Below are 11,710 nucleotides of genomic sequence, written 5' to 3' on the forward strand. Positions count from 1 at the left end.
TCACTCCAGTCAGAATGACAGTTATCAAGAATACAAGCAACAGCTGGGAATGGTGGTGCACACCTGTGATCCCAGTGACTCAGAAGGCTGAGGCAGGAGGATCTCGAATTCAAAGTCAGCCTCAGCAATTTAGCAAGGTCCAAGTAACTCAGAGACCTTGTCTCCAAATACAATACAAAAAAGGGCTGAGGATGGGCTGGGAATATAGCTCAGTTGGTCATGTTTGCCTTGCGTCCACAAGGCACTGGGTTCAATCCTGAGTACCAAAAATAAGTAAATAAATAAAAATACAAGCAACAATAAATGTTGGGGAGGATGTGGGGGAAAAGGTTCACTCATACATTGCTGGTGGGACTGCAAATTGGTGCAACCATCATGGAAAGTGGTATGGAGATTCCCCAGAAAACCTGAAATGGACCCACCATCTGACCCAGCTATCCCACTCCTCCTTTTATACCCAAAGGACTTAAAATCAGCACACTACAGAGACACAGTCACATCAATGTTTATAGCAGTTCAACTCACAATAGCTAAACTATGGAACCAAGTTAGGTACCCTTCAACAGATGAATGGATAAAGAAAATGTGGAATATTACTCAGTTTTAAAGAATATTATGGCATTTGCTGTTAAGTGGATGGAGCTGGAGAATACCATACTAAACAAAATAAGCCAATCCCCAAAAAACAAGGGTCAAGCTAAGCATGGTGGCATACGTCTGTAATCCCCCGGCTCAGGAGGGGAAGGCAGGCAGGCAGGCGTATTTGAGTTCAAGGCCAGCCTCACCAATTTAGTGAGGCCCTAAGCAATTTAGCAAGCCCTGTCTCTAAATAAAAAATAAAAATGGCTGGGATGTGGCTTAGTGGTCAAGTGCCCTTGGGTTCAATCCCCAGGACAAAAGAAAACAAAAAAACACAGGCCGAATAAATGTCTTCTCTGATGAGCGGAGGCCAGTCACAATAAGCGGGGTGGCTAGGGGAGCAGAGCTGCTTGGGAAGAGGCCGAGGAGTGAGGGGGGCGCGGGGCGGGAAGCCAGCAGAGAGTCGGGTACGACCGCGCGGCTGCGGCTGCGCCTGCGACCCGCGCCTCCAGCAGCAGCAGCCACACTCGTTCGGGGCCGAGTGCACTCCACCGACGCGCGTGCCCAGGGCGAACTTCAGGGAGTGGGGAGCACAGCCTCGAATCTCCCATCTGCCTGCCTCCCGCTCCGTGGGAGTGGCCCGGTGTCGCCGAGCTGCAGGGGCGCCAGGGACTCGCGGCCCCGACGCGGCCCGCGGCGCAGGCCCGTGCTTCGGCCGAGCGCGGAGCTCTATCGGCTCGCCGTTCTTCTGGGCCACGCCGACCGGAGCAGCGAGGCGGTGCCTCCAGGGCCCGGCGCGCAGGCCCGCCCGCCCCCCGGCGCCGGCGTCCCCCGCGCGCGGCCCGAGGCCCGGAAGAGGCGGTGCGGCCCGCGGCGCATGCGCAGGCCCCGCCCCCCGCCGCAGCCAGTCCTGGCGCGCGCCGCGGACGCCGGCGCGGGTTTGGCGGGAGCTCCGCGGAGCGCGCGCTGGACGACATGGCGGGCCGTCGCGGGGCGCTGATCGTGCTGGAGGGCGTGGACCGCGCCGGCAAGAGCACGCAGGGCCGCAAGCTGGTGGCCGCGCTGTGCGCCGCGGGCCACCGCGCCGAGCTGCTGCGCTTCCCAGGTGCGCGCGCGGGCGGGCCGGGCGGCTGCGCGGAGCCGCTGCGCGGGGCTGCGGGCGGCGGCCTCCGCGCCGAGCTGCCGCGCTTCCCCCGAGCTTCCCCAGCCTGCTCTCGCGCGCGCTGCACCATTATTAAGGTAGACCGAACACGCTCGTGTCTCCAGGGTCAGGTTGTTCACAGGTGCGACCCTTTCTCCAGCCTCTGCTCCCTGGGTACTCGGGCGCCTGGTCGTCATAGGACGGGCAATCGCAAGTTCTTGATTCCCGTCTTGATTCCCGTCTTGATCCCTCGTACCTGCAACACTCAGCCCACAGGTGGCCTTCTGGGCTCTGGGTGGTTGCCTGCAGCACCCAGTCTTGGGGTGCGCCTTTTGTGCATCTCAGGTGAGAGGGTATTACATTCGAGGACCTGGCGTTTCAAGCTTAAGGACTTTTTTTTTTTTTTTTTTTTTTTTTTTAAATATGGGGTTGATAAACCCATGCATCCAAGTGCTTCTGATAAGTAAGTTCACAGGTGGTCATTTTTATTAGCACAGCGTATTTACTAGGTTGCTGTAGGTGGTGCTGGGCAGATGGGGGCTGTTCACTTGTGCACAAAAGGTGTGGAGTCGTCTACCTTGGACCTGTGCTCAGGATGGAGCAGCTTGTGGCAAAGGACTGCTTTACAAGTCGGAGTAACTCAGGGCTAGGCACAGCCTGCTCTCCACTCTCACCTGTGGATTTGGTTTTTGTTTTTCTTTATTTTGGTGCTGGGAATGCAACCCAACGCCCATGCATGCTAAGCACATTCTACCACTGAGCAACACTCACAACCCAATATTGTTAGTTTTTAAAGGAAAGCATCGACTCTGAAAAGGTTTATGGAAATATAACCACCAGTTTTTAATGAAGAGACAGCATATAAAATGCGGGAAAAAGATTTCTTGAATATTTAACAGGTTCCAGTCCTCAAATCTTACAAGTTCCTTCCTTGGTGTCACAATGTACTTCCCTGAATTACTGTCATCAAGGAATCAGCACATTGTCGCCTTTCTCAGGGAAGCTCCCTTGGCTTACTATAATCTCTGAGATGGTAAAGTAAAACTCAAGAATTAGACTTGAGTCCAGGATGAGAAATTCAGCATGAACTATATTCTAAATTAAATGGACTGATCTCACAAATATTTGTGTTCTTTTCCTAGAGAGATCAACCGAAATTGGCAAACTTCTGAGTTCCTACTTGGAAAAGAAGAGTGAACTGGAGGATCACTCGGTGCACCTGCTCTTCTCTGCCAACCGCTGGGAGCACGTGTGAGTGCTGTACACTGCCACCCTCCCTGGGCTCCGCTGCTGAGCGCACAGTTCTCAACTCCGAGTGGCCCGCACACCCTGCCCAGGTGGTGTCTTCCTGGCCCTGTGAGCAGAGGCGGCTGCTCCCTGCTTTTCCTTCTAACCAACCCCCCATAGAGTTAAATTTTTTAAAACATATTTTTAGTTTTTGATGGTCCTTTATTTTATTCATTTACTTACGTGTGGTGCTGAGAATTGAACCCAGTGCTTCATACATACTAGGCAAGTGCTCCCACTGAGCCATTATCCCAGCCCTACTTAATAGTTTTAGACAGACAGAAAAACTGGTGGGAAGCAGAGTTGCTGCCTTCCCCTCCCCAGCTTCCCCTGGGGCTGTATCAGGGTGTTACATCCTGACGGTTGGTAGCAGTGCTGGCTGCTTAACCGGAGCTCATGGTTCACGTTCAGGCGGACCATAGCCTCCTTTCGTGGCTCGCCTCATCCTGGTGGTGTCCACAGACTCCTTGGAGCTTGTGGCTCTTACATTCCTCGTACCTCTGTGGCGGTACCTCAGTACGGATTCACGGAGGTGTACCCTTCCGTCACTCCCACTCACACACACATGCAGACGGCACACGCACAGCCTGCACCCTGCTCTGGGCTGAGGTCTGTGGTGCCTCGCTCATCCTGCCAGTGAGCTGGCAGTGGTTCCCTGGCTGCAGCGTGCTTCTTGCTGACGCCAGGCCCTTCCACTGTGTCTCCTAAGATCTTGAGCCTGGGGCACGAAGTGGACCTGTGTCTGTTCCGTGGGGCGTCCTGTCCTTGCAGCCTGAGTTGTGGGCGGCAGTGTGGTGGTCCCTCCTGACTGCACTCCCCCTCCCAGCCGTCCTCTGCTGTCTTCGCCTGGCTTCTCTTTGGCAGACAGTGAGCCCGCCTTCCCCTTACTGCCTCAATCAGTGCTCCTCGCTGTGTGCAGGGCTGTCTCCTCCATGGTGGGCTTGTTGGGAGTGCCCCAGTGGCACTAGCTCGCCCTCTGTGTGTGTCCTGAGCTGCACAATCAGGATGGTTTGAGGATGACCACTCAGGCTGTGGTCCCGGTTCCAGGCTCAGGAGCACCCTCTGTATTTCAGACCGTCCATGAAGGAGAAGCTGGGCCAGGGCATCACCCTGGTTGTGGACAGATACGCGTTTTCTGGTGTTGCCTTCACGAGCGCCAAGAAGGTGAGTGGAGGGAGCCCTTGGTGGAGGCAGCAGCGGCTGCTGGAGTTTGGGCTTGCCTCTGCGGCAGACCAGCTTTGCTGTTATCAAGAGTAAACGCGTGTGGCTGGGCTCGTTTTCGAGGCGTGACCAGTTTTGGCGTGGGTGATTCATCTCACGGTGTCTTCAAGGTGGTCCACTGCCCGTTTTCGTCCACGTCTCGCTTTCCCTCCAGAGGCCTGGGTGCGTCTGCTGGGCCTGGTGAGGCTGTTGCTCGTGGCATCTGCGTGACCCTGGTGACCCTGCCCCTTTCCTGCTTTCCACTGAAGAGTGTCATTGCCACCCGTACCACACTGGTTGCAGGGACCCTTTGCTCTGCCGTCCCAGACACTGTTAGTTCCCTTGTGTTTCAGTATACATCCAAAAATGACTTCTTCCCCCTCCCCTGAGGCGCAGGGGAGTCGAACCGGGGCCCTTGCGCATGCTGGGCAAGCACTTGAGAAAACGAGCTATTTCTTCAGCACCCAAAAAATTACTTTTAAAAAAGAGAATCTTGGGCTGGGGATGTAGCTCAGTCGGTAGAGCGCCTGCCTCACAAGCACAAGGCCCTGGGTTCAATCCCCAGCACCGCAAAAAAAAAAAAAAAAAAAGAGAATTTCATCTTTAAAAAACAAAGTTAGCAGCCATCTCATAGTATCCTCAGGCCTCTGGTCAGCTCAGGTCCCAGCTCCCCAGCCGCTGTCTGTCTTGCTTGCACTTTCACTTCTGTTGGATCCAAGCCCAGTGAGGGTCCACGTGAGGGACAGCCTTTGACGTCTAGGTCCTCGACTCCCTTGTGTGCATCAGCAGTGTTGGGGTCTTTATTTTGGAGGCTGGGAGTGTGGCTCGGTGGTGGAGCTTGTGCCTACCATTGGAGGCTCTGGGTCCAGTTTACAAGTGCTGGGCCTCCCATCAAGAGCAGATGGGGTCGGGCGTGGCACGCACGCCTGTGCTCCCAGCAGCTCAGGAGACTGAGGCAGGGGGGCCGCACGTTCAGGGCCAGCACCTCTGGGTCAGTACCATACGAGATGGAGCAGGCCGCACTGGCCTCTGGTTCTTTTTGTGGTCGCCTTGACAACGGCTCACTGGTGGCCTACCTCCGCGCGTCTTCCTCTTCCTCACGGGTTAGCTGACACTCTTCCCTGGCGAGGGGTTTGGTCAGCACAGTGAGGAGGGCAAGACAGGGCCCCGCACCATGGTCCCCGTGAGAAGGACCTCTGGGTGAGTCCTCAGCTCGTGGTGTTGGGGGGCTTTGGGGCTTCTTCCCTCCAGAAGCAGGGCACCAGCCAGAGTGTCGGCAGGATGAGGGAAAGGCTGGCGCCGGCTGCAGGGGCCCCAGGGTTGCCTGGCTCCTGCGCCTTTCCTCACAGGTGTGTGGAAGGTCGTGGCCCAGAGTCCTCTGCCTGTCTCTGGAGCCGTCTGCTCACTGCCCCAGGTCCTCCAGCCCAGATGCCTCCATGGTCTCTCCCCCGGACAGAAGGCCAGCGTGGGGCGAGTGCTGAGTGTGTGGGTCATGCTGCCATTCTGTGCACCTGAGACATTTGCTGGGGAGAGCCAGAAAGAGGTGGGGGGGAGCACGTTGTCTGGGGGTCCACGGGGTGAGCCACTGCGAGTAAGAAGACTAATCTCTTAGCCAGGGGCAGTGTCCACTCCAGCAGCTGAGACCAGGGGATTGCCAAGTTCAAGACCAGCCCAGATAACAGGGTGAAATCCTGTCTCAAGTTAAAGATTCTTTTAAAAGGTGCAGGGTTGTAGCTCGGTGGCAGTGCCCCCTCGGTTCCATCCCTACCACCATCCTCCCAAAAAAGAATTCTCGCCTCTTGGTGTTTTATTAAATGTTAGTTTTTTGGCTTTTTGTTTTGTTGTTTTGTTTTGGTACCAGGGATTAAACCCAGGGATGCTTTGCCATTTAGCCACATCACCAGCCCTTTTTTTTCATTTTTTGAGATAGGGCCTTACTGAGTTGCTGAGGCCGGCCTTAAACTTGTGGTCCTCCGGGCTCAGCCTCTGGGGCTGCTGGCATGACAGGCGTGTGCATCCCCATGCCCAGCTCATTCTCCCCCCTTTTCAGTGACTTGAAATGAGATGCTGAGCTGTCTTTTCTCATTGACGGGTTCTGTGTTGGCAGAACTTCTCTCTGGATTGGTGCAAACAGCCCGACGTGGGCCTTCCCCAGCCTGACCTGGTCTTGTTCCTCCAGCTGGGAGTGGCGGATGCTGCCACGCGGGGAGAGTTTGGCCTCGAGCGTTACGAGGACAGGGCTTTCCAGAAGCGGGCCCTGCAGAGCTTCCAGCAGCTCATGGGAGACTCGACTCTGAACTGGAAGGTGCGTCGAGGACTGCGGACTGCAGCGGACACGGGAGGTGCAGCTTCCCTCTGGCTTCCACCTGTGGAGCCTGGGGCGGTGGTGCCAGGTGCCCGCAGGGCGCTCTCATTTGGTGTGGTGCTCAGGGTTGGGCCCAGGGCTTGGAGCTTGCCAGGCAAGCTCTGCCACTGAGGTTCCGCCCGTGCCTGATCCTCCATGAGTCAGGTGATAGGCCTGGCTCCTCGTCTGGTGGGCCAGGTGTGTCTGAGGAGGGGTCCCTGTGAGGCATGGGCCTGTGCCCAGCCCGCTCCTCCGCCTGGCCCCCGGCCCATGGATGTGAAGCTCAGTGCAGGCTCTTCACACAGTCGCTGCTGTCGTCCTGCCTGGAGCGGCCCCTGGGCATGGGTTAAGGTGGGGCGCACCACCTTGGGGCAGTACTTGGCCTCTCACTCCCTGTAGTCCAGGGAGTGCCTGAGCTATAGGACTCCTTCCTGCTGACCCATGATCACACTGGCCTTCCTGCACTGTCCCCTGTGCAGGGCCGCTGGGGCTCTACTAAGCCACGTCCCCACACAGGACAGTGCCATGCCCCAGCTTCCCTCCAGCCCATGGTCCCAGAGTCGGCCCACCTTCCTTGCCCTGCCAGGACCCACCTCTACCTCCCCGAGCCCCTTCTGCACTGTTTGCTCCCACCCTGACCCTAGTGCTTCTCCTGGACACTTGTCACCGGGTGTCTTCCACAAGGAGCCAGGGAGGTACGTACATCAGGAGTGCCCATGTGGTCCACCTGTGCCACCAGCTCCTCCAGGGCAGAGTGTGGCTCAGGCATCACCTGTGAGGTGTGCAGGGTGCAGGGCCGGCTTCGCCTGCAGACAGTGCTGCTGGCCTCACTGGGTCTGTCCATGTGTTTGCACCGGGGATTGTACTCAGGGCACTTGGCCACTGAGCCACCTCCCCAACCTATTTTATTTAGAGACGGGTCTTACTGAGTTGCTTAGTGCCTTGCTTTTCGCTGAGGCTGGCCTTTAACTTGTCCTCCCGAGCTGCCCGGATCACAGGTGTGCGCCCGCCTTGAGTCTCACTTCTTGATCATATTGAACAGCTCATCCTGAGTTCTGCAGGTCGTCCTGCTTTTCAGAACAGATGACAGTCCTTTTCATCTTGTCCTAGAGGGGTTGGCTGGGCGGGGCTGGGGGGTGCCAGCGGGGAAGCTGCGTGCGTCCTGCACAGCCATGTTCATGCAGCCCTTAGGTCCTGTGAGCCTTCTACACCCTCGGTGTTTTCCAGAACTTGCTGCAAGGGTCTCTTCCAGCCCTAACAGATGTGAGGGCCCCCACCCAGCCCCTCAGCAGAATAGCAGACTGACGGGAGGTTCTAGCACTTCTCTCTGGTGGAGAGGTTTCTCTGAGGCTGCTGCCTGTGCAGGTGCCCCTTGGCTGGGTCCTACGGTGCTTTGCTTCAGCACCCACATTCTGAGCAGCACTCGTGGGCCTTTGGAGCTGTCCTCGAGCAAGACCACGCCTTCATGTCTTCGCTTGAGAACTGGGAGGAGGTCCCTCAAGCTCTGCTGCAAGCTCACCTGCTGGCACTGGCTCAGCAGCACCCCCACATCCACACGCAGTCCCCGTGGACTTGCTCAGGCCTGCAGAGCAGGCAGCTGGTGTGAGGCCAGGGTTCAGAGGAAGGTGGGGTGAGGGCACGAGCATCGCTGTGCTGGGGACTTGGGTTGGCCCGAATCACCATGGGGACCTGGAGCAGAGGGTGTGATGGTCTTTTCTTCTGCATCCTGTGGAGCAGGTAGTCGACGCTTCCAGAAGCATCGAGGATGTGCACCAGGAGATCCGTGTACTCTCCGAGGACGCCATCTGCAATGCTGCACAGAGGCCACTGGGGGCGCTGTGGACATGAGCCACTCCTGCCCTGGGTGCTCCTCCACTTGCAGCTCCTGGAAGCCAAAATCTAGAGGCCACCTTTGGGGACCTAGGGCTGGGGTGTGCCAAGAAGGACCCCGTCACCAGGGACCTTGGAGGTGTGGGCGCCAGGTGTTGTGGCAGAATGTCCTCTGCCTGCTCCCGTGTCCTAAAAGTGCAGGTACGTTGTGTGTGTGAGGTACTGGGTGTGGAACCCAGGGGACCTCTTCCACCGAGCTACACCCCAGCCCTTTTTGAGACAGGCCTTGCTAAAGTGCCCAGGCTGACTTCAAACTTGTTACATCCCCAGTCCTTTTTGTTTTTTATTTTGAGACAGTTTCACTCAGTAGCGTAGTTGCCGAGGCTGTCCTCACACTTGCAGTCCTCCTGCCTCAGCCTCCCAAGTAGCTGGTTACAGGCGTGCTCCCTCAGGGCCAGCTGCGTTTGAACTTTTGGTTTTTGTTACCAGGGATTAAATCCCAGCTCGCTTTACCACTGTTACAGTCCCCAGTCCTTTTTTTTTTTTCTTTTTGAGACAGTCTTACTAGGTTACTTAGGACCTCCCTTAGTTGCTGAGGCTGTTCTCACACTGGGAATCCTCCTGCCTCGGCCTGCTAAGTAGCTGGTTACAGGTGTGCTCCCTCAGAGCACACCTCTTCCATTTCAACTTTGTTTTGGTTACTAGGGATTAAACCCAGAGGCGCTTTGCCACTGAGTTACATCCCCAGTCCTTTTTATTTTTAATTTTTAATTTTTTGGTACTGGGGATTGAACCCAGAGGCACTTAACCGCTGAGCCACGTCCCACATCACCAGCTTTTATGATTTAGAGACAGGGTCTCACTGAGTTGCTTAGGGCCTCACTGAGTTGCTGAGGCCAGCTTTGAACTCGCAGTCCGTCTGTCTGTCTCGAGCTGCTGGGATTATAGGCATGCACCACCATGCCCAGCTTTATTTTATATTTTGAGACAGGGTCTCATTAAGTTGCTTAGGGCCATGCTTAGTTGCTGAGGCTGGCTTTGAACTCACAATCCTCCTGCCTCAGCATCTCAAGTAGCTGTGATTATAGGAGTGTGCCCCTGCATCCACCCTTTATATTAAATGACTGAGCAGTTATCATTGAGATCATTGGAAATGATAATTTGTTGGAGTTTTTCTGAATTCCTTGCAAGCCCCAATAAAAATTACCCTACAAATGTGTCCATAGAAGGCTTTGCTGTTCTCAGACACCCACTGCGGACTGAGCTGGCTATGTGGAACCTCAGTCTGAGTGGAGAAGGGCATGTCCTAGCCCCCTGAGCACCACCAGCTGTGCAACCTAAGGCTGCTGTTCTTGCTACAACCTTGGAGCTTTCCCTTCTCAGACCTTCCTTCACCTCGTTTGGGGGAAGTGGGGATATTACTCAAAATGTTCAGGGACACTTTACCACTGAACTGCATCCCTCTCTCTTTTTGAGACAGGGCCTTTTTGTTAGATTGCTGAGGCTGGCCTCAAAACCTGCTGTCCTCTTGCCCCAGCCTCCAGAGAAGCTGGGATTACAGCGTGGTGTGCCACCATGCTTGGCTTGTTCTGTCCCTTTTTAAACAATTCCAAAGTAGAATGGTTTTTTTGAAACTTTGTGGTAGAATCTGCCCTACACAGAGAACCTTCTGGTTTTCTGTGCCCCCTCTACAGAGCCTCCCATTAACCAAGACAGGGCATTTGAACAAGCACTGAAGGCTCTGCAGTGGGATCAGGTGGAGGACCCATGTGGGTGACTGGACACTGGACTGTCCTGAGAGTCTCCTGCCATTGCAGGGCCCTTACCACCCAGGGTTGGGGCCACAGCTGAGGATGCAGGTGCCTCTGGACACATTCTCCCCTGGAGCCTCCAGAAAGGTCATTCTGCACAGCATGAAGTGGACTTGTGCCCTCCAGGACCATAAGGGAGTGCTGTTCCAGACTGGCTGTGCAAGGTCTGAGCACAGCAGTCACGGCCAACGTGGGTGTTCTGATAAGGGTGGTTTGCCTTCCATCCACAGCACCTGGGCCAGCAGTGGCTCCCTGACTGTGGGTCCCTGGCACCGACATCAGAGGGTGGGCAGGGTGTCACTCAGGACTTAAGGAGGCTGGGCACCCAGACAGTCCTCACTTAGCTCGCCTGCAGGAACCTGAAGCCACCCTAGCCCTTGGTTGCTTTTACAACTTCCTCCTACTGAAGAATGAGCAGGAAACACTCTCCCCAAATCCTCTTGAAGATCTCACGTTACCCAGTATGAGGGCAGATGTCAGCTCCTTGCTGAGCAGGCTGGAAGCAGGGCAGGCTATGCTGACACATCTCAGGGAAATCTACCTGTGACTGAGCTCAGACATCACATCCAGCTACAACTGGAGAGAAATCAAAAGACATAGACTTTGTTTTCTACGGAAACTTATTATTTGCCATTAAGAATTGCCAACTATGCTACTGAGAATGCTTCTCTTGGGTGAGCTCTCAAGATGGGTCCCCTGCTGGAGGCTTTCTGCCCACCCACCCTGGGAACCCAGAGGATGAAGTGGTCCCAGCCTCCCCTCCTGCCCAGCTGTCTCTGAAGGAGAAGAAAGAGGGAGGGTGGAAAGAGAAGGAACAGTAAGAGGAAATAAATTATGTCAGACCTGGGGGCTGTTGGGAACTGCCTTGAGCAGGCGTGGCTGGACACTCCTGCCCACTGGGCTAGTACCAGGATTTCAGAAAGCCTCCTTCTAGAGCCAACCCCAGGCTCCCACCTCCTGCATCAGATGCATCAGGCCTCGGGGTGCCAGGACCAGAGGGCCAAGGGCCCGGGAGCCAGAGGCCCTGCCCACCCTTGCCCTGTGGTCCACACCAGAGCAAGAGTTCCTTCACCCTTCCAGCCCAGATCATGTGGAACCTCAGCTGCCTGGGGCAGGGGGCGGGCATCCCTCTCTCCCCACCCAGGAAGTGGGTTGACCAGCAGCAGCAGGCAGAGCGTCTCCACCCCAGGGAGGCAGGGATGGGCCTTGGGGACCTTGAGGGCCAGCTCCAGGAGACGCCCAGGGCATGCCAGCTGCCCAAGACTCGGCGTCCGCCAGCATCTCTGGCTCTCCCAGCGCCCTGTTCCTTGAACAGTCTCCCGAGGCAGGGAGAAGCCTCCCCACAGTTCTTTCACCTCATCTCCCACGGAGGTAGCCCTTGATGAGCCACGCTGGACAGGAATGTGGCCCACAGCCAGCCCTGCCCAGTATGAGGCTACAGAGGCCAGTACTCCACACGTGCCAACCTGTTGGTCCTGACTGACCTGGGAAGTGCCCCAGAAATTCATGTCTGTGTCG

At 56.1% G+C, this 11,710-nt stretch overlaps 1 protein-coding gene and 1 non-coding gene across 3 annotated transcripts; both read left to right on the forward strand.

The window, feature by feature from the left end:
• The first annotated feature begins 1,488 nt into the window (after nt 1-1,488).
• Nucleotides 1,489-9,349, forward strand: Dtymk (deoxythymidylate kinase). 2 transcript variants are annotated; one of them, XM_047547185.1, is made up of 5 exons: nt 1,489-1,684; nt 2,863-2,971; nt 4,081-4,171; nt 6,315-6,512; nt 8,289-9,349. In XM_047547185.1, the coding sequence occupies exons 1-5, from the start codon at nt 1,555-1,557 to the stop codon at nt 8,397-8,399; spliced, it is 639 nt and encodes a 212-aa protein (XP_047403141.1). In that variant the 5' UTR covers nt 1,489-1,554; the 3' UTR covers nt 8,400-9,349. The 2 variants fall into 2 exon arrangements, with proteins under 2 accessions (XP_047403141.1, XP_047403142.1); XM_047547186.1 differs by having other exon boundaries at nt 6,387-6,512.
• Nucleotides 4,707-4,780, forward strand: Trnav-cac (transfer RNA valine (anticodon CAC)). The gene has a single exon. It is a non-coding gene; the product is annotated as a tRNA-Val (tRNA).
• Nucleotides 9,350-11,710: the final 2,361 nt, after the last annotated feature.

Source organism: Sciurus carolinensis, chromosome 3, assembly GCF_902686445.1.
Source record: "Sciurus carolinensis chromosome 3, mSciCar1.2, whole genome shotgun sequence".
In the NCBI taxonomy this organism is placed as follows: domain Eukaryota; kingdom Metazoa; phylum Chordata; class Mammalia; order Rodentia; family Sciuridae; genus Sciurus; species Sciurus carolinensis.

Coding starts and splice junctions, on each gene's coding strand:
- Dtymk (XM_047547185.1), top strand. CDS start 1,555: ATGGCGGGCCGTCGCGGGGCGCTGATCGTGCTGGAGGGCGTGGACCGC. Junction 1,685..2,862: donor CGAGCTGCTGCGCTTCCCAG/GTGCGCGCGCGG, acceptor TTCTTTTCCTAG/AGAGATCAACCGAAATTGGC. Junction 2,972..4,080: donor GCCAACCGCTGGGAGCACGT/GTGAGTGCTGTA, acceptor TCTGTATTTCAG/ACCGTCCATGAAGGAGAAGC.